The 23,036-nt window shown below is 37.5% G+C and overlaps 2 protein-coding genes across 7 annotated transcripts in view; one reads left to right on the top strand and one right to left on the bottom strand.

Annotated features, from left to right (window-relative positions):
* Positions 1-23,036, bottom strand: part of LOC125243939 (gastrula zinc finger protein XlCGF57.1-like) — an 848,513-nt gene that overhangs the window by 46,016 nt on the left and 779,461 nt on the right. The gene's annotated exons all lie outside the window — the stretch shown is intronic.
* Positions 1-23,036, top strand: part of LOC125244061 (stonustoxin subunit alpha-like) — a 1,172,099-nt gene that overhangs the window by 1,122,417 nt on the left and 26,646 nt on the right. Inside the window, exons 1-4 of one of the 4 annotated variants that reach the window (XM_048154003.1) lie at positions 7,779-7,929; positions 12,624-12,718; positions 15,674-15,786; positions 15,972-16,068. The exons of 2 other annotated variants lie outside the window; for them this stretch is intronic. In XM_048154003.1, coding sequence (XP_048009960.1) covers positions 15,694-15,786; positions 15,972-16,068 — 190 coding nt within the window. In that variant the 5' untranslated portion in view covers positions 7,779-7,929; positions 12,624-12,718; positions 15,674-15,693. One more of the 4 variants, XM_048154011.1, reaches the window with a different exon arrangement.

The raw sequence follows: 23,036 nt of genomic DNA, 5'->3' as shown, positions 1-23,036 counted from the left end.
TCTGCAATATGGAGCATCTGATGGACATTGTACACAAGAAATCCCTCTCCATACAGTTCTTTGCACTGTAGAACAAAGAATTACAGGAGATCCCTTGCATATTGCCAGTGTTTCCTTGTGAGACCTGGTTGGACAAGAATGCACATTGCTGTGGAGAAGCACATGAAGTTGTCATACAGCTCTTGTTTCAGAATTCCTTTCAGGACAATCTTTCCTGTGTACAACATTAGTTGTCTGTACTCAGTCGCTTTCCAGCTGTCTATTTCATTCAGTCCCCGGGGGGGCTTGGCAAACACATTTGGAATGCTGTTTCGGAGATTTTCAAGTTTGCTGCTTACAACGGCTATCTGTCCAGCAGACATCCTTGTCTCTTTTGGCCCTCGCATCCATGTCAGGACAAGTTTTTTTGTCACTCCAAGACATGCTTGATGCATGTAATCAATAGGGAAACCAGAAACCATGTCAATATTTAGCTGGCAAAATCGAGTTTCTTGTTCTCCATTGTGGTGCTCTTCCTGCTGCCTTTGTCTGAAAGACCTGTCAGTACGCAGCTGTAGATCGTCCACCTGCTGATATGTCATATGCCCCAGCCACTGACCTTTCTGATTTAATCTGAGTATTGCTTGATTGATTTGACGAAGGCCTTGGCAGGTGCGTCACAGATAATGCAGCTAATTTGAACTGGAATGTGCTTTTCTTGGTACCACAGACCGTCTTTCTCCAGTTTTGTAATTTCCTCAACTGTGTCACACAAAAACTCCAAATCACAGGGCTTTGAATTTCCGCATGTGATAGCCACAGGAAATAAATCTCTCGGTTTTAAACTAGTGCTACAAAGAACTGACCAAAGACAAGTTTTCGAACTTTCAAAAAGAGGGAGTCTATATGTAGTCTCAACTCTAAGATTTGCATCCTTGCGGTTGTTTCGACAGAGTATTTCTGCATGTGATTTCTACTCCAACATCTTTTCTACTCCAAAGTAGAAATACTCTATTCCTGACATCTGCTGTATAGTTACAGCTTTTGGAGTGTCAAGTAAAGTTCCAGAAGTTTATGGAAGGTCTTTTGTTGTCTCCGTGGTCTGAAGGTCTCCGTGTTTTTTTAACAATTTCAGAAGGCTGTCTAAAGCATTATGGGCAATTCCATTTTCTGTGCTCCAGGATGCGATGTCTCTGGCTACATTTGAACTTGAATCACCCATCGTCAGGGAATCTTCATCTGAAAATTGTTCCGAAACATCTGAATCTTCAGAGGTGGGTTCTTCAAAATTGTGTTCTTCTTCAGTTTCCAAATTCAGATTTTCATTTTCATCAGTCTCCATTATTCCATGTCTCTCATGTTTTTCCATGATTTCCAGTGTATGTGTGTCCTCAGTTTCCAGTTTCACCTTCTTTGGCTGCCATTTAAAGTCTTTTTATAAGACTATAAGAATTATCTTTATTGGCATGATAATTGTTATAAAGTATTGCCAAAGCATTTCTATTATCATTACTCTTCCTATCCATGTCTTAAATCAGAGAGAGCATTTCTTAATTCACTGGATTTTTTTTCCTGATATTGGGGTAGGATTAGTGTCACTGGTATGTTTTTGAATAAGCATGTTTTCTGAATTGCCAAAAAAAAAAACTATAAATTAATAGTGCATTTAAATTTTGTGAGCCTTTCTACAGAATGGGGATAATCATCTATACATAACTGACTCTGGACTTAGTATGTATGATTTCTAAATGTACTTTTATCAAAAGTGAAGAACAAATGTAGCTGAATGGCTGGAACTGAAGTGGTCTGAGTCACAGATAGGGTGGCCATACGTCCGGATTTTGGCCGGACAGTCTGGATTTTAAGCCCCCTGTCCGGCGTCCGGCGCAGCCTCAAGTCAGACACTCATTTGTCCTCCTTTTTGGAGTTGCCTAAAAATTCAGCCTAAAAAAAAAATGCTCTAGAATCTTTATTAGGACGCAGCAGCATAGCATCTAATGCTGTAAGATCTCTGTTCAAACAAACGATTGGCTGAAAGCGGTGTCAAATAAATATCTGATATATCATTGGTTAAAAACGTAAACAAGCCTCCACGTGCTGGCTACGTCATATCATCACGTTAACATGCCGATTCGGCCTGAGCTGCTGCAGAGGGTGAACTTCTTTAAGAACTGAAATGTGTATTTATTTATTTTTCAAATTCATTATTTGTTTATGTATTTGTTATTTCCAGAATCCAGAAATTTTATGTTTTCTGGCATTGTGCCAGTCTGCCAGATTTATTTATTTATTTTATTTTCAGAAGTCCAGAAATTTTCTGTTTTCAGGCACTGTGCACTTTGCAAGACTTTTTTGAAACCGACATCACAATGTCTTGAATAAATACAAATAGGCTGTGAACAAACACTTTTTTGCCTCTTACGCATAGGTCTACATCAAATTGTCCGGCAATGAATAGAGTAGGCATTTTCAGAATCACTGTATCATGATACCATCAATATAATGGACAAAATTGTATTATGAGTACATTGTAGTTGCGAGTACACCAGAGTCCTACTAAATGCCGCAAAGTGTCTTTCTTTTTGGTGTTATGGAAATGGCCACCCTAGTCACAGAGTTGAAAATGTAGTCTGAGTATATGCATGTTAATGAATTGCACATATTTGCATGATAGATCAAAGCAATGCTGACTCTTAATTTGAAAAATAAATTGATGCTACTGGCGATGTTTTAAAAGCTCCACAACACAAGCGGAGGGCCTTAGATTGCATCTTATCCAAGACTGTCAATAAGGATTTAGCTGCAGAATTATACACTATGCATCCATAATCAAAAACAGATCGAATTAGAGCAATATATATCATCTTCATAGATGCTCCAGATGTACCCCAATTATATCCTGACAGACATTTAAGTACATTAATACCTCGTTTACATTTATCCACCATTTTTTGGATATGAATTTTAAAAGTAAGTTTATTATCAAACCATACTCCTAAATATCTTATTACCTTTTCTTGTTTGAGAGATTGTCCATACAATTTAATATCTAATCTAGGGTTTTCCCGTTTTTTAGAGAGACATATATATTGAGCTTTCTCAACTGACAAGCGGAATCCCCATTCACGTGACCACTTTTCAACCTGTTCTATTGCTTTCTGCATTCTTGACTCCAGTACTTTAATGTTACGGCCCCTTACCCATAATGCCCCGTCATCTGCATATAATGCTTTACTCATTCTCTGTTCAACTCCAGAAAAATATCATCAATCATAATATTAAATAATATTGGGCTACATACGCTTCCTTGCGGAGTTCCATTTTCTATTGGGTAGATATTTGAAGATTCCACACCAATCCTAACCTCAATAGTCCTTTCTCTTAAAAAGTCTCTAATCCAATTAAACATTTTACCACCTATTTCCATTCTATTCAATTTAATTAAAAGCCCTTGCTTCCATAACATGTCATAAGCTTTTTCTATGTCAAAAAATGTTGCTAAAACATATTCTTTATTTACTTGTGCTTTTATTTCATTCTCCAAACAAATTACAGGATCCATAGTTGTTCTTCCTTTCCGAAAGCCGCTCTGATAAGGAGATAAAAGATCGCTTTTTTCAATTTCATATACTAACCTATTAGTTATTATTTTTTCCATAAGCTTACAAAGGTTAGATGTCAAAGCTATTGGTCTGTAACTTTTAACATCTGTTTTATCCTTTCCAGGTTTTCCTATCGGGACTATTACTGAATGCTTCCAGCTAGTAGGTATCTTCCCTTGATCCCAAACTTTGTTATAAAGCTTTAAAATCACATTTTTAGCTACATCACTCAGTTGTTCAATCATTTTATACACAATACCATCTTTCCCTGGTGAAGTATTTCTAACCCCTAAAAGTGCTCTTTTAAGTTCAAACAATGTTAACTTCATATCAAGTGGGCTGTCTTTTATTTCCTTTGTTCCCAATGCATCTTTGTTTTCCTCAGTTACCTTCTTTCTCCATGCTACCTCCTCATTAGATAGATTTTGAGAGCTATGCACTTTAACAAAAGCCTTCGCAAACATCTTTGATTTCTCTTCGTTTGTAATTGCAATTATATCATTGTTTTTAAGCACAGGCAAAGAAAATTCCCTTCTAATGCCTCCCATTTTCCTTATTATTCCCCAGATCTCACTGACCTGGATTTCTGTCCCAATATTACAACAAAAATCCCTCCAATATTTCCGTTTTGCTTCTCGTACAATTCTTTTAACTTTTGCCTGTGCTTTTTTGTATTCCATTAAATTGTTAAATGAATGATTTGATCTAACAATTTTAAAAGCTTTATTCCTTTCCTTAACTGCTTTTTTTACATTCAATTGACCACCATGGTACCATTTTCTTTTTCCTTACCCTAGATGATTTACCTATAACTTCTTCTGCTGATTCCTGTATTATATTTGTAATCTCCCTATTTATTTCCTCAATATCATCACTCAAGTATGGCATAACCTCTATTAGTTTATTACTTGCTTTAAAACTATACAGATCCCAGTTAGCATCTTTTATTCTCCATCTTGGAAGCCAGTTCTCCTCTACTTGTAAATTTTGATTTCTTATTTTGATCCAGATAGGACTATGATCACTTCCAATTGTGCTTTCTTCAACAACATCCCACTGACTTTCCCCTGCCAACTGTTCTGATACTATTGTAAGATCAATAGCTGACTTCTTACCATGAACTACATCATACCTAGTGCCTCTTCCATCATTCAAACATACTAATCTGTTTTCATCCATATATTCCTCAATAATCATCCCATTCCCATCTGTTTTTGTGCTCCCCCACAACGTGTTATGAGCATTAAAATCTCCGCATATTATAATTTTGCCATTTCCCTCTCTATGTATATTATCAAGCATCTCTTTTGTTATCTTTTGGCAGGGATTATAAAAGTTTACTATTTTAATTTTTGTTTTGTTGACCCATATTTCAATTATAACCATTTCCAATTCTTTTTCAACACTGACATTTCTATAATTACAACATTGTTGAATGAAAGTAATCACTCCAGTGAAGGAGCTGATCACTCACTCATGACCTGATTACTCTAGGCTCCTCCCACTTGTCCTCCTCCACCAATCAGAACACTGGAAGACTCATTGTCACAGCTGCACTGGAGTACAGGAGCTTTGAAAAGCTCTTGTGGTCAATCAGATCCTCCCTGTGGTATGGTAATATTAATATATTATGGTAATATGATGTTTCTTCCTTTCAGCTCCAGTCTCTTCTGGGCTGTTTGTTCTTTTGGCTTTTTATCAGTTTGGGCCTCTATAGATGCCTTTACACAGCCGATTTATGGCTGCTCTGAAGCGGGTCTGTATCTGCTCAGAATTCAGTGTAAAGACGCAATGCCGTGTTAAAGATCACCATGCAACTAACTGTAACTTGATAATAACTTGTAAACAGTATAACTAACTTAAACTTTTATAACTATTTTTTTTTATTGTTGTTTTTACAAACATTCAAACACGTTATTTTATTTGAAAGCACTTTTTTTATAATAACACTTTACTTTTGATACATTAAGTCAGTCTCAATATTTTTATTCAGTGATTTTAGATTCTTTTTAACTGCAAAAATAATATAAAATACACAATTAAAACTAAAAATGTCCTGTAAGCACTCAGTAGAAACTGGACGGACTATCAGTTTGCCACTGGTGTACCAACAGTGGTCCAGCAGCGGCAAACCGCTGGTGGCGTGCCACCCAAAAAACACTGGTAGACCGACGGCATTTTCAGATTGGTCGGCTTGCCGATGGTGTGCCGACAGTGGTCCGACCGTATCTAGCCGCTGACTTTGTGCCGCCCAAAAAACGCTGGCGGACCGCCAGGTCATTGTTAGCCGGGAAAGAACGTGTAAATGATGGTAATGAAAGTACGAGCACATGACGTTGCTAGTAAGTCGTGGAATGACCATTATATTACGAATAGAGTACGTATCTGGAACGTCCTTGGTTTTCTTATAATGTTAAGAGATTATACTGACGACGTTGTGATATGGTAATTTAATGGTAATAATATTACGGGCATACAACGTTGTACGTTACTAGAAAGTCATGGAATTACCAATATATTACAAATAGATACAGAATGGATATTACGTATCTGGAACGTCCTTGGTAATCTTATAACGTTAGGAGATCGTACTGATGACGTTGTGAGATGGTAATCTGAAGGTAATGAAATTACTGGCGTGCGACGTCGTAGTTACGTTGTCAGCTAGTAAGTCATGAAATTACCAAAAAGTATTACATAACTGTTACGTCGTGTGTTAGCTGGGAAGCCTATAGTATTTGTAGATTTCCATGGTTACCACTACAAATAAACATTTTAACCATGTGTAAACAAAAATAAAATCTAATAAATTGCAATTAAGGCATATTGAATGTTAAAATACCTTTCAAGTATAATGTTAAGTGGGTACCATTACCCATTTTACTCAAAGTAATTCAATAATTTAAGGACTTAAATTATTAATAATTTAATAACTTAAATTCAGATTAGAGGTATCGTATCGGTATCGTATCGAAAACAAAATAAGTGGTATCGCCCATCCCTGTAAATGCCGCTCTGCAATTCTGAGCATTCTCCTGGTTTCCAGTACCTTGTTTTTTCGATTCTCTGCTTGTTGTTTGGTTTTCTCTGTTTGTCTCTGCCTTGGACTCTATCATTGTTTGCACTGTTTACCCTGTGCTCTTGACCTTTCATCTGTTTGGATTTCATTTTTTGGATTAACCTTTAATACACTTCTGCATTAGGATCCTCAACCTGTGCGTTTCAGAGCAGTTCATGACACAAGTGAATGAATGTTGTGATAAACTAATGTTTAACATTGGAAGTGTTGTAGATAAATTCATTAAATGTAATAAGATGAAGATGCTAATCCATCTGAGAATATAGAGGAGAGATGTTAATTTATTTGAAATACAGGAAGTTGATCAATCAATAATCATGAGAATTAATAATGAATTAAACTACGTATTCTTAAAATATATATAATCTTGATACTGCCTTTTTTATTATTTTTAGCGTATTTTAGGGGGAATATATTTTAGTTAAGCCCCTTATTCATCTTATTAATGTTTCTATAAAAATGGGCAGTTCCCTGTTAATTGTATAAATGCATTGATAAAGCCTATTTTTAAATCTGGGAATTCAGATAATGATTAATTATAGACCAATTAGTATTTTTCCAGAGTTCTCCAAAGTGCTGGAGAAGGTTTTATTAGAACCATTTTTGCATCATTTAGAGATAAATAATCATTTACATCAAATTTAGGTTTTAGACACAATTATTTCACAGAATCATCTACTTGCTTGTTACTGAAAAATATTAAGGGGTCACTTGATAAAGGGCTTATAGTTGGTGCAGTATTCCAGTAGCAATTCTCCTCTGGCGTACAGTGCTTTATTATGATTCAGGCAGCTATTATAATCTTACAATCCTTTTTTTTTATTATTATTTACAATCTTTAAATTAATAAGAAATTACTTTAAGTCTCCTGCAGCAGAAGTGCACATTGAGATGCATGTACGTTGCGGTCACTGTAAGTCAGCAAAACCACAAGAGCACATGAAGTGTGCCATTTGGGACAGGGTGTCACTTCACAGATTGAATCTGGATACTATTTTCAGAAATGAACATCTTTAATAAATTCTACTCTGTTCCTCACACAAAATGATTGTATACTATCAGAAAGCATTTCAGTGTCAGAGGGGCAGGAACTCAGGCACCTCCCCTCCAACCTCCGGCCCCTCGCACGTCCGTGTAAGGGAATGAACAAAAAAGAAACATTTCTCAGAATACACTTTTTCATGAGACATTAGCTATACGAATATTACTACAGATCTCTGATCAGCTTCAGACTTCATCTCTTACCATAGCAAGAACAGAGACTTCCAGGTAAGATGTGATTTTAATATGAACAGGTAGTAAGAAATGCTTTATTTTTATAGCACCTTTTTAAACCGTGTTTACAAAGTGCTTTACAGAAGAGAAATACACAGAAAATACAAAAAACAAATTCACATATAGAAATAAGATAAACAAAACTAAAATCACATAATAGAAAATAATAAAATAGAACAATAAAAATAAACCATGGAAAAGCCCTAGTGAACAAATGTGTTCTGAGATGTTTTTTAAAAGTGCACAGAGAGTCGATGGCTCGTAGGTTGTCAGGAAGAGTTTCATAGTTTAGGACAGAAATAACTAAAGACTGACTCACCAGTTTAGCAGCGTTTTTGGCACAACCAACAAATTACTATTTGATGTTCGGAGCGATCTTGCTGGAGTATAATTATTCAACAAGTTAGAAAGGAATATTGGGGCAGTTCCATGGAAACTTTTAACTCTTTGTAAGTGTTTAATAGAGCTCTTTGATAACCCAGCAAAAACGCTATTGCAATAGTCAAGTCTAGATGTAACAAATGCATGAACAAGTTTCTCATTTTCAGAAGGCAAGAGAATATTACATACTTTGGAGATGTATCTGAGGTGATATGTTTTTTTTTTTGTAACAATGCTTCTATGGTGGTTTTTTTGTTTTGTTTTTTTTAAACTGAGGTCAATGTCAAACATGATTCCTAAATTCCTTATTCTTTTATTTATTTATTATAAAGTCAAGATGTGGAGCAATAGATCTCTGTATGTCATTACCAATAACAAGTACCTCTGTCTTTTCTTTGTTTAGCTGAAGAAAGTTCTGAGACATCCACAGATTTATGTTCTCTATGTTGTCCAGTAGGGTGGAAATTGAATTGTAGGCATCTGGTGCAAGTGAGAGAGAGATTTGCGTGTCATCTGCATACTGGTGAAATTAAATATTGAACTAATTAATTACAACCGCTAAAAGAAGCATGTATAGGTTCAATAATAGAGGACCCAAAATTGAGCCTTGAGGAACACCACAACAAATGACGTAACGTCTGGAGGTGTAGATACACAATTGTCATAAAGCAGGTCGTTAGGGACCAAGGGACGAAATAGGAAGGCATAGGCATAAACCAGGATAATCCAAAGAGTGTATTTATTAATCCAGATAGCAAGAATTTACTATTTACAAGTATGCAAGTATGGTTAAAGAAAAAAAAAACAATAAATGGAAAAATCACTTTTACAAATGCTTTACCCAGCGTACACTTGTCCTACTTTACAAAGAACAAAGTAAAGTTGCTTAAACAGCACAAACGAAAATTCATCTTAACTCACTGACCCCTCCTCGCTCCCCAAAAGTTGAGAAGGTCTGGCTTAAATACTCTAAATTCCCACCAGGGGTGCGTTTCCCAAAGCGAACTATGGACGCAAGTTCCGTCGTTACCAATAGAGTTCAATGGGACTTATGACTATGGTTCACCAACGATTCTTTCGGGAAACGCACCCCTGAATAAGAATTGAAATAAACCAACTCGCATGACGACAAGGACGACAACATTGTTTTCATGTTTAAAGAAGAACTGGTTCTGTTGTAACAAAAAGAAATAAATACAGAATATGCAATTAATTAACACAATCATTTGAAATTTTCTCTTACACAACACATTTGTAAAAGAAAAATAACACCAAAAAAACCCCCCAAAAAAACAATTGGTCCATTCCAGACATTTAAATGCGTGACCTTGGAAGCCCTGGGATCATGATACATAAATGAGCAGCAGTAACTCTATTATTATTCACCTTGACCCATGTATATTGCCTTTTGTCAGGGTGTTTAAAGGCGTCTGTTTTATGTTTCCTGGGGTGCACTTATCATGTTAGTATGATTTTTACATCAAAAATTGTCATAATTTAGAAATAAAAGGCATTTTCCTATCCTGATTTTAGCCTGCTCTGTTTGAAGGGGCGTGTCTGCTGTGAGACTTCAGTGTAAACGCCCACCGCTGTGATTGGCTAACATCTTTGCATATGAAATAGCTTGTATTACATATGGAACTCGAGAGAGAACTTTTTGCATGTTTTTATTATAACAGCTCTTAAGGTTAACTAATCGTGAAGAGTGTTGATTATAGCATTACATTTAGGTCGTGGCATGAAAGGTTGCAGAGATGAGTATTGTAGCCGATCACAGACAGGATGATCCAGCGATCTCGTCATTGATTTTTGCACACTAACAAATGCTTTCATCATAACCAACAGTGCAACACACTAGTTTTGGCTCGTGTCCCGAACTAAGTCACTGATAAACTTGTGCTGTTTGATTACAGCTCCAGTGTAAAGGGAGCGTTCTTCTTTCACTTTCTTTATAGAATTTAAATAACAGATTATTTTCATCCTACTAAGAGGAATAATGTGAATCCAAAGAAAAATGGAACAAACAAACAAATGAAAAAAATGCTCTACTGATTATAGTCTAGTCCAGTATTGCTCTTCTCTCTTCTCACGTGCCAGTGGGTGGGGCCAAAGTTGCAATGATGAAGTAAGCATTGATTTTCTTCTTTCACCCATAAATAGGCACATTCCATGATCAGTCGTTTGCTGGGCTGATTAAAATAAAAGCTATTTTTTGGACTAACGAGGAAGTTTTCAGTTCAGTTCTGAAAGAATATTCTTATAATATGATGACTTCTTATATGTCAAAAGTTCAAGGAAAATTTGATATCTCAGTTCATGACCCCTTTAACTCTCAATATATCCAAAAGATCAGTTGCCCCTATTAACCTTGATAAACAAGACGATGACTGAATATGGGGTTCTTCAGTATTTTGATCGACAGTTAAATATCGATCTAAAAAAAAACATTTTTAAAAACATTATTTAACACACCAAAAAAACATCAATCTTTCAAACCCTACAGTCGGTGCATACGCTTTGATGAAATTATAAATTTCCCCGTGAATGTCAGCTTTAACGACAAGAAGACGACCATTTATTGGTTCTTCTGTACTCTAAACAGTGACTCTTAAATCAGGTGAAAAGAAAATTGCCACTCCTGCATTCAAATTTGTTTTATGGCTCAAAGGGTTAGTTCACCCAGAAATGAAAATTCTGTCATTAATTACTCACCTTCATGTAGTTCGTTCATGACCTTCGTTCATCTTCAGAACACAAATTAAGATATTTTTGACAAAATCAGAGTGGTTTCTGAACCAACCATAGACAGCAACGTAATTGCAGCTTTCAAGGCCCAGAAAGGTACTTAAAGGAACTGATTAATGATATTCAGGATGTCCGGTAATAAGCAGTTCATAACCATTTTGAGAAATTTAGTAGGTAATGGGTCTAAGGCACAGCTAGAGGAATTCATATGTGATATGACCTGTGTAAGTGTATTGGGCCTGACAGCTGAGAAGGAGGACAGATTACATTGCAAATGATTAGCTGGGGAGTTGGAGACAAGTAGGGCAAGTGCTAGCAATGTTTTGTCACCCTCAAGCCATCCTAGGTGTGTTACTTTCTTCTTTCAGATGAATATAATCAGAGATATATTAAATAATGTCCTGGCTTTTCTAAGCTTTACAATGGCAGTGAATAGAGGATTAGATTTTGAAGCCCAAAAAAGTGCATCCATCCATCATATATGTTATCCACACAGCTCTGGGTGTATATCTGAATAAAGGCCTTCTAAAGTGAAATGATGCATGGTGTGTGACTGTTCAGCTCTCTCTATTTTAGATCAGTGTGCTCAATAATGTGCCTTCGTTATGTATATATGGATTGTGTTGTGTTGTAAGTAAAAAAAACAAAACAAAAAGCCATTCTTTTAATCTCCTCACATTATTTCTTCTTGAACCTTTCACCCGATAGGGCCATTAGGGGAGGGTCTTTGTCTTCCCAGGTGTGAAAAACATCAATATTCATGATCATTCACGAATACTGAATGATCCCCATTAAGCCTTCCTGACACAAAACATGTCTTACAAATCTAAAATCAAAATATTATTTTATGTGAATGAGTGAGCAGGGGAGTATTCCAGAAAGCAGGTTATGTGACATACCTGGATATGTTTAAGAGTAAGCGGATAACCTCAACTTTCATTTCCAAAAACGGATGTAACTTTCATGGTATGTTAGTAGCCAAAGCATCTTACTCTCTGAACATAACCTGCTCCGGAGCAGCTCATGTTCCAGGGTTAGTTTGCTTAAGAGGTATTCAGATGCATGTTATATAATTAATATAGTTATATTAATGTAACTAAATTTGTTATAACGTTAAATTTATATATACAATATTTTATATATATATATATATATATATATATATATATATATATATATATATATATATATATAAAAAGCAGTAATGTTTAAATGTTTATACAATTTTAATATATGTATATATTTTATTGTCATCTCACACATGGATCTGCTTTCTTTTCCTTTTTATAACAAGATGTTTTTTCTATGCTATATTTTCTATAATAAAATGCATATGTGATATCTTATTAAATAATTAGCATCAAACAAACAATGTAATTCTTATTCTCAGTGAATAAATATTAAATATTAAATAAAAAGTTTGAAAAAATGTAGGTTATGTATGTAAATCACCATTAAACAAAAGAAGAAGGAAGTAGTATGGTGCGTGATTTCTTAGTGTCTGTTTCAATGGTGAATCGTCAATTTGTCGCTTTATTGAAAATGTCTTGTGTGTTAACCAGGAACATACTCTGGGTTGGCTGAACTTACTCCCGGACGTGTTTTTGGAACCAGCGTACCTCGAGGAAGCAACCGAGAGTTCAGGGTATATGAGACGGTAAGTTAACCTTGCTTCCTGGAATACCCCCTGGATGATTTTCACATCGTTTTGAAACAAAAAGTCAAGGCTACCTGATCCAATAATTTTTAAAAGTCTTATGAACAAAAATACAGTATGGGTTTTATAGCCTTATTTCACTGACTTTTAAACAAACCATGCATAAATACAATTTTCTCAAAACTGCAAACTTTTACATACATGCTGCCCTCATATTATTGTAACGTCTAAAGTCTGAATACACTATTCAGCACAAACTCTATGAAAATGTAACCAAGGCCCCGATATACTTCAAATGAAATCGAAGAACGAACTGATGTGACATCATTTTGAACAAAATTAGGCCAAAACGAAGTTATTTTGTGTTCTTTTTGGAAGTTCGAAACGGTTTGCCAAAGCGAACTTTCAGGAAAATTTCGTTTCAGCTGCAAAACACCTTCATGCCACCATTGGTCCGTGACAATAACGTAACAGGAGATGTGCACTGAGGCTCCGCCTTCATTTTCACGGAAGTCTTCTCTGACTCATTTGATCTGTTGAGGTCATTGAGGTAAGATCTCTGCGGGTGAAAACATGAATACACTGGATAGCTGCTTTATAGTACAAAATTAAGTTGTGCTTCTGATTAAATGAGGCACTGACACTGTTTTTCGTGTTTGATACTGTAAAGCTGCTTGCTTTTAAGCAATCCATTGAATAAACATCTGACTGGAGTGCTAATTTGCAAAGCTCATGCTAACATACCCATGTTATGATCAGACGCTTATGCTTTCTAAAAAAATCTTGCTGTTTTTCTCATTTTTGTTGTGTTTATTTTGTTACTGATAAGAAACTGTACAACATGTATTTACATATTCATCTAACTGTCACATCACAGTGTGGGTGGTGTCAGATGTTCGATTACAGTATATTACAGCTCACGCATTTCGAACTTCATTTAACCTCTAAATGAAGAATGAAAAAGAACTTCGTTTGAAGTATGTCGGGGCCTTAACAGAAATAAGCACAAATGTCCTAGTACCCCAGAGTGCAGTCTGGACGATGGGGCGGGGCGAAACTTGACGCCTCACCCACCCCAATTTCAATGGTTTGTAACACAGCAAATCAGATTGGTAGACACTTCGAGCAAGTTATTAAAAAGAAAGATAGTTAATTCTTGTTATTGAAGACAGTACTTTAAGTGACCGATCCTCCCTCCAGGAGGTGCTGTGGTGAATACCCATGCCCAGAACTCTCCAGATTTTGATGCAGAGCCCCAAGTGCGGTCTGATGCAGCAGCAAACTTTGTGGCTAAGTTGGCTCCGCAATATGGAGGCCTTTATTGAGTCACGCAACAGCTGTGTGAAGTATATTATAGACTGGCCAGGGCTGATAATGGTCAAGACTTGGGAGTAGTGCATGTGGTAAATTTACAGCCCTTTCACAATTGGTAGACGGCTGAATCACAAGCCACACAAGCTCCTGGGAAAGTGGGACTGATGCTTTGAATGTTGTTCAGAAAGTTCAGGAATTGACCGACAGTGTTGATATGAGGCTGTACTGAACCTCCTGCATTGGATGGAAGAAGATTTGCTTGATGCTAAGAGAGAGGCATATGACCCTTGTTCAATAGTGGAAGGCACCACAAACACAAGGGAGGAAGATGTTTGTTTGTTTGTTTGTTTTTTGACATTTGGTCTTTGACTGATCCTGTCCATAGCCCATTACAAGCTTGTCACTACAATTTAAGGCCTAGGATACACCCTAGAGTGACAACAGACTGGACGACTACTCAGTGGAGAAATGAGTTCCATACCAAAAGAGAGATTGGTAGTATCACTCAAGAGAAGAAGAGGAAGAGGAGTGATAACAATAGATTTAAATGTTGAACTGTTGTTATTAGTTTTGGTTCATGGTTAAATTAAGATGCTGTTTTTCTCTATACATGTTTAAAAAATGTACAACAATGCTGTGCAGTAGGTTCGAGCGGTATCATTTTTTCCACTCAGTGTATTTTGCTTATTTTTATATTTGCTTTTCTTCGAAGGAATCTTTGAGAGCATCGAAAGCTATGTTAATACCATAACTCATCTGGTGACGTATGTTTCCAGCGTGATTTATTTGCAAATGCATGTACTTGTCAGCTGTTGTATCTAAACATCCAACCATGAATGGAAGTTGTGTTAGATTTTCTGCTCTGTCATTTACAGCTGAGAACAGCTTTTTTTCTGCTGAGGGGGAAGATATAATGGTATGGATGTATGTATTTTTAAAGCCCATGTTTTGGGTTTTCCAGAGCCTTGCATTTCTGGGGAGAATATATGCTGCCCTATTCTGTTCTGCTTTGTACTTACATACAATCATTATTGGTAACCTGTGTCGTGTGGATCATTTATGACACACTATAGGTTACAAGTGGAGAATAAGAATCTAGGGTTGTCTTTGTTGTGGTCAATTAAACTTGAAAAATAAGCTTTTCTTGCAGACCTCATTGTATTATTTAGCATTTTCAGATCAGTCTTATAGATACAATGGTGAACTGTAAGCTTTGTGCGCTTCCATTGCCTTTTTACTGTCCTGGAGTCTCTTCTTAATTTTACGATGGATGTACTATTTCTCCATGGGGCTTTAATTGTCCTAGAGACAGTCTTTGTTTTTAAAGGAGAAACAAAGTTAATACCTTCAGAGTGGCTGAAACTAAAATTCTCAACAAAAGTGTCTGAGGAGGAAGAGATGACATGAGCTCCATGAAGGTAGCGGCCGAATCAGCAGAGAGATAGCGCTTATTGACATTTCTCTTATCACTCACTTCTGGTACATACTGAAAACTTCACAAAGACACAGTAGTTGACAGATATGACAACAATCTGTGGGTGTTTGACGGTTAAGCCACATAAGATCATCAGATCATACGAGAACTCAGGAAAATGGTGACAGGTTTTGACAGGAATCTCCTTCACATTGACATTCAAACAGGTCTCCTTGTTGACGATATCATGATGTCGGCACTTTTGATGTACCTGAAGCAGCCGAGCTGCATCTACTGTGCATATCTATGGTTGGCAACCCTAGCTGTGGTGAATGCACAGGTAAGTGCTCTTCCTCAGACAAAATGCAGAAGTGTAACCAGATGTGACCTGAAAATCTTTGTGGAATTTTTTTATCTTAATATATATATATATATATACATATATATATATATATATATATATATATACACACACTCACACTCACACATACATATATTTATTTTTAACCATTCCTTCAAAAATAGGAAGTGTTACAACCCAAACCTGATGAGGTACAGATTTTAAATGAAGACACTGGAGGACTTCATTTCTTAGCAGACCAAGGAAACACACAATATCCAGGTAAGATTGAAATGTTGTTACAAAATGTGAATGTAACTATCAACAATATTACAGGGACAGATTATAAATAATTAGAAGGAACTTTACAATGCTCTGGAGGTTGAATCACACAAAGCGGAAACAATGCAGCCACCACTGGAATAAAAATCCATGAATAAATAGATCTGTTAGGATAGGTAAAACATCAGGACATGAAATTGAAATTTAAATTAATGTGAAAATGTATTAGTTCATTGATGATTCAGGATTTTGCATCGTCGGCAAAAAAATTGTAGCCTAATTAGTTTGTTTCTTTTCATGAAATATCAATCTTATCAGTGCTAAATTTGCCTATATGCAATAGCTAGAATTGCACTAGCATAATAATAATAATAATAATGATAATAATAATAATAATAATAGAGACTACTTCATCATAACATTGAAGTAGGCTATTATTACACCGCTGGCTCTGATGTCTCTGTAGTGCTTAAACATGACATGAGTTGCCTTTTGTATATGTAACAGGTGATCATCTGTCTCATTAGTCTATAATTTGTTCCCTGGCAAATCGTTTTGGCTGAAGGCAAAGTGACGTTTCATAACTTTATATATTTAGGCTATTTAACTTTACTGTTGTAGCCTACTAAAGTGCTAATTTTGTATGTTTGACTGAATTATTTGCTTTATTTCTTATTGTATATATTCTTATACCTTTTATACATTTATAATCGCTATTATTGATCAGGATTGTGTTTTAGACGCAGAGTGGTGTTTTATAACACATTTCATTTTATTGTTGCCTAAAATATACATACAGAGATAATTAGGGAAGCCAGAGTGAGCTGAGTGACGTTTATCAAGTACGTTGCTAAATCACTGGACTTTCGTCCTCATGAGTCCATTCTCCTGAGTCAGACTTGCCAAGTCCAAACTACCAAGGACACAAGTCCGAACTTCGCAAACTTGGTATTGAGAAGTCTCACGCCAGAACTCTGGTTTTGCTCGCGTGACCTTGCGTTATTTCCTTGTCACTTCTGGTGTGTGTTTGGTTGTGAGACGTAGTTTCCTATTGTAAAGTCATGCAGTGTGAAACCCCCTGTCGCCGATCCATCATGCAGTGTGAACACAGAAGTGTCTGAATGCTACTCCAGATAGTCATGCAGTGTGAAACCCCCTGTCGCCGATCCATCATGCAGTGTGAACACAGCAGTGTCTGAATGCTACCCCAGATAGTCATGATGTGTGAGAAGATCTGTGACCCGAACACTTTGAAAATCATGCAGTCTGAACTCAGCATAACTGTATCAAATGTCTGTGTTTTGTCGGCAATTGGCACGCAAGTGCATAAAATGTAAACAACACAAACGTTATTGTTACCTTTTTATTTATAATAATATTGGCAGCTTGCAGGCTATCTCTATGCAAAAGCTGCGCACGCTCGTGACTCTTTAGCTCTACCCATGGCAGGCACGCCTCCAAGAGCTCAGCTTTTTTCGGAAAGACAGCGTATCTGTCCTTTATAAATATGATCAAACTAAAGACTTTTCGGAGATATGAAGGATGCAATACTACTCTACAGGTACTCAAGATTAACATGAGATTGGTAGAAACCATGTGTGTTACCTACCCTTTAAGTTATATTTCATCCTAACATGAGTGTAATTATTTAATTAATGTGTTGCATTATTTGTGTTATAATCCATATATAAAATTATATAATACAATTATTAAATAATACAATTTAATTTCATCTTAAATACATTCCATCTTGCACTGTTAAAAAATAAGAAAAGCTGAGTTACAGCTTCAGCTGTGAGGTTTCTCTGAATATCACAGATACATGTACAGCTGGCTAATGAGAGCTATATAAGGTATTTTGGTTTTTATGGGGGATACATGTACCATGTATAATGTTTTTACAGGGGGTTATGATGACGTCATCAAACTGAATGGCAGCTTAAACAGCAGCTCCTCCAAGAAAACCACTTATTTGCCTTATAATGATTAGATTTATTCTGTTTGGCGAAGCTAATGCTAGCCTTCAACCGAGTGATTTGGCAAGTTTAACAAAAGTTCTGGAGGAGATAAGGGACTTTCACAAAGATACAAAACATCAACTAAAAAAGATTATCTCGAAACCATCTCAGGTTACGAGTTTTACCTTGGAAAGAGTTCACCGCATGCTGGCTCCTGCAAACCCTAATCAGAATAGAGTGGGGACTTTCAACGGGTTTCACCATTATCCGTGCAAGTTAAGGGTGCTGTACAACAGGAAGATGAAACTGCTGTCCTCGCGCCATGTGAGACTGAGGAATTCTACCACGATATCAGTGCCGGATAAACTATGGACAGTCAGGTTCGATTTGACATTTAATGATTTGACTTGCGTAAAACTTAAATTCCCCAACTGTATCATATTGAATTTAATTTGTCACTTCTTACTGATATTGATGCCTGTAAAAATATTAGACAATGGTTGGAACAATACAGGCAGGATAATGCCTCCTCCCCTGTTGCTCCTGCAGTGATATGGGATGTGGCCAAAGCTGTGATTAGAGAGCATCTGATCTCATATAAATCTAAAGGAAAAAAATCTATGATTGAGCAGTCTGAGCAACTGAAATAGGATCTTATACACTTAGAGAAACTTCACAAGCAATCACCTACAGAGGTAAACTTGAGGAAGCTTAATACTGTCAGAAATAATCTTAATTTGCTTCAGATTGAGCATGCCAAAAAAACTATTAACTTTCACTAGGCAACTAGTGATTATCGTGACTATGGAAACAAACCAAGCAGGCTTTTAGCCTATCAACTTAAAAGAGAACTCTTCCTGGAATGATAAGGACAGCTATAATATCACTAATACATAAGAAAGACATTGCTGAATGTGCCTCTTTCCGTCCAATTTCATTGCTCCCTGTCGACTTTAAGGTAATATCAAAATTAATTGCTCATAGGCTAGAAGATTTAATGCCCCAGCTTATCAACCCAGACCAATCCGGTTTTATAAAGGCACAAAATGCTTCTGACAATATTCAGAGATTAATGAATGTAATTGACCACTTGACCCTGCACAATAGACCAGCATTAGTAATATCCTTGGACACAGAAAAAGCGTTTGAAAAAGCGCAAGTGGTCATATCTTTTCTCAGTACTGAAGAAATTTAACTTTGGTGATGGATGCATTGGGTGGATAAAATCTATGTATAGTGACCCACAGGCACAAATATGTGTAAATGGTAATCTTTCAGAGAAATCTGGCCTACATTGGGGCTGTTGGAAGGGATGCCCCCTATTAGTGTTGTTTTTGGCGGCCTGTTTTAATTTTAGTTTTAGTCTAGTCTTTGTGTCAAGCGGTAATTTTAGTTTTTATTAGTTTTAGTCACGTTCATACTCTTTTTAGTCTAGTCAAGTTTCAGTCGACTAAAAGTCTGAGCATTTTAGTCTTATTTTAGTCAGAATTTTAGAGTTTTAGTCGACGAAAACTGATGACATTTTAGTCTAGTTTTAGTCGACGAAATCTGATGACATTTAGTCTAACTTTAGTCAATGAAAAGTGTATTTTAGCCTCTTTTTAGTAATGCAATTCTATTTAACCCAGTCAATATAGTATAAGTACCTAGTAGTATAGACAAAATCAAAATTGTCTTTTAGCCAAACCCATTTCAAACAAGGTTATCTTATTATATTATTGTTACCTTATAGATAATACCTTATAATGCCTTGAGATGTCTCTTAACATTTTAAGACCTGAAGGTTTTTTAGAGGTTATTTTTTTTCTGAGCGACACACAAAAAAGTAAAGACTCATAACTCCAAAACTGTAGCAAGGAGAGTCAAAATGTAGGTATCATTTGATAGAACACTTTTTTATTTTTTTTAGAAAATATAAATTACATTACATTTGGACATTTTCATGCTGAAAAACTGCTGATAAAAGACAAAAAAATGTATATATATTTTTATAATTTTTTGTTTGTTTGTTTGTTTGACATGGAATTACTCAGGAATTCAATAAGATCAGAGAAAAAATATTTTTTGGTGATGCTCTCCTACATGTAAGCTGCATCTGGTTCAAATTTTGTGGCATAAAGTATAGTTAAATAATGTGTTATTCATTTTTTCGCAACTAGATGGCACCCACGGACGGTAAACTCGGGTTTAGAGGCACTTCTCAGCACTCGTTAGGAGTTTTTCAAAATGGTTAGATGCATTAAAAAGCTGAGTTTCTAAGTTTTACGATGATACCTTTTGTGTTGTTCCACGTTGGAAAACGAACATGGATGGGTCCGGGATCATTGGATACACACTGCATCCCGGAAAGATGAGACATTTTTAGCCAAGTATGTTAAATCATTTCCTGTGTAATATTTTGTGAACAACGCAATATATTATGTTGATTTTGGATTCATTTCGTAAGAACCTGCTTTAAATAATGATGTGCATTTTCTATGCTCTTTGCATTTTTCATAAAGTTATGAGCACGTGAAATCTACATATTTCCCTACATATTGGTCCCTTTTTCTGTGTCAGACGTAACTTTATTTGTTGTCATTTATGCAAAACTCACCGCAGCTGATTCTCTAAATAATGCCACGAGTGGGGCTTGAAGAAGTGACGTCGCCTGCGTCTGCGCAGTGCGACCTGATCAGCCCCTGAAGTGAGACACAGGAAACAGAATTACTGCAAAATAATAATAACGCAACTAAATGAGACAAAATAATGTTATAACATTTCGTCTCGTCTCGTTTTGTCAATGAAAAATAAGAGACATTTTAGCATAGTTTTTATTTTGTAAAACACATTTAGTCTCATTTTTATTTGTCAACAATATTGCATTATACATTTAATTATAGTCATCGTCACATTACCAGCATTTACGTTGCGTCTCGTCTCATTTTTGTCACGTGATAAAGGTTCATTGACGACGATATCTAGTCATAATTTTCGTTGACGAAAGCAACACTACCCCCTATTCCCCATTCCTATTTAATTTAGCTATCGAACTGCTTGCAGAAGCCATATGGACCAGTAAAGATATTTCTGGAGTTGACATTGGAAAGATAAAAAACAAAATTTCTTTGTATGCGGACGATATAATTTTATACTTATATAATTTTATACTTAGATTTATTTAATTTAAACTTTATGTTGGAGGTGATGAGGTGCTTGATGAGGTGCAGGTGCCGGTGATCAGTATTCTGGTGATTGGGTGCGCTGTGATTGGTGAGCGGTGGAGCCTGACGTGTCTGTGACAGTACCCCCCCCTCCACGGCCCGCTCCTGAGGGCCGAGGACCCCGGCGTCGAGGTGGCCGTCCTCTTGCACGTGGGGCAGGTCTGTCAGGGTGATTGGCGGGGAAGGTAAGTAGCAGATTGGGATCGAGGATGTCGTTCCTGGGGACCCAAGAGCGCTCTTCAGGGCCATATCCCTTCCAGTCCACCAGGTATTCCAACTGGCCACCACGGCGCCGGGAGTCCAAGATGTCACGCACCTCGTAGGTGGCTCCGTCTTCCACGATGAGTGGAAGGGGGGGGTTCAGCGGCTGCCACGTCAGGCCCTGTGGAGAGAGGAACAGAGGGATGGTGAGGCTTGAGGAGAGATACGTGAAAGGTGGGATGTATACGATACTGTGAGGGAAGTTGTAGCTGATATGTCACCGGGTTGATCTGCTTAATGATCTTGAATGGGCCAATGAACCTGGGACTCAGCTTCTTGCAGGGCAGACGCAGGCGGATGTCTCTTGTAGATAACCATACCTTCTGTCCAGGCTGGTAGGTGGAAGCGTGAGAGCGACGAAAGTCGGCCGTCATCCTGCGTCTGCGCAGGGCTCTCAGCAGATGGTGGTGTGCTGAGTCCCAGACCCTCTCGCTCTCTCAGAACCAGTAATCCACAGCTGGGACATCCGATGGTTCCCTGGTTCACGGGAACAGTGGGGGTTGGTAGCCGAGCACGCACTGGAATGGAGTGAGTCCTGTGGAAGGCTGACGCAGGGAGTTTTGTGCGTACTCGGCCCAACCCAAATACTGTTTCCAAGAGTCCTGGTGGTCGTGGCAGAAGGAACGGAGGAAGCGGCCAATCTCCTGGATCTTTCTTTCCGTCTGCCCGTTCGACTGTGGATGGTAGCCGGATGATAAACTCACACCTAGGAGCGAGTGGAAGGCTTTCCACACTCGGGAGATGAACTGGGGTCCTCTGTCTGAGACGATATCCTCTTGTATTCCGAAGTACCTGAACACGTGCTTGAACGTAAGTTCGGCTGTCTGCATGGCAGTGGGTAAACCTCTTAGTGGAACTAGAAGACATGACTTGGTGAATTGATCGACGATTACTAGGATGCAGGTACAGCCTTTGGATGCGGGTAGATCTGTTACAAAGTCCACTCCTTTGTGTGACCAGGGTCGGTTAGGAATGGGCAGAGGATGGAGCTTGCCGGATGGGAGATGGCGTGGGCTCTTGGAAATGGCGCACTCCCTGCAGCCCTGCACGTACCTTCTGACATCGGATGCCATACTCGGCCACCAGAAGCGTCCCCCTAGCAACGAGAGGGTTTCATTGACCCCTGGGTGGCCAGTGCTGAGCGATGAGTGGGCTGTGTGAATTAGTGGAGTGCGTCGTGCTCGAGTGATGTATAGCAAGCCAGGTGGACAACCCGGCGGAGGGTTAGTGGAGGCATTGGAGGAGGGGACTCACGATGATGGAGCTTGGAAGGATGGATTCAGGTTCAGTGGTGGTTTCTTCAGGAGAATGAAGTTGAGAGAGTGCATCTGCTTTGACATTCTTTGATCCAGGATGATAGGAGATGGTAAAGTCAAATCGTGAGAAGAATAGAGCCCAGCGTGCTTGTCTAGGGTTTAATCTCTTGGCGGCTCGTAAATATTCCAGGTTCTTATGGTCTGTTAGCACAAGGAACTGATGTTTAGCTCCCTCCAGCCAATGCCTCCACTCTTCTAGAGCCAACTTCACGGCTAGGAGTTCTCTGTTT

The sequence above is a fragment of the Megalobrama amblycephala genome, linkage group LG1 (assembly GCF_018812025.1).
Source record: "Megalobrama amblycephala isolate DHTTF-2021 linkage group LG1, ASM1881202v1, whole genome shotgun sequence".
Taxonomy (NCBI): domain Eukaryota; kingdom Metazoa; phylum Chordata; class Actinopteri; order Cypriniformes; family Xenocyprididae; genus Megalobrama; species Megalobrama amblycephala.
Note: the sequence above shows the minus strand (reverse complement) of the source record. Positions and strands in the feature narration are given on the sequence as shown.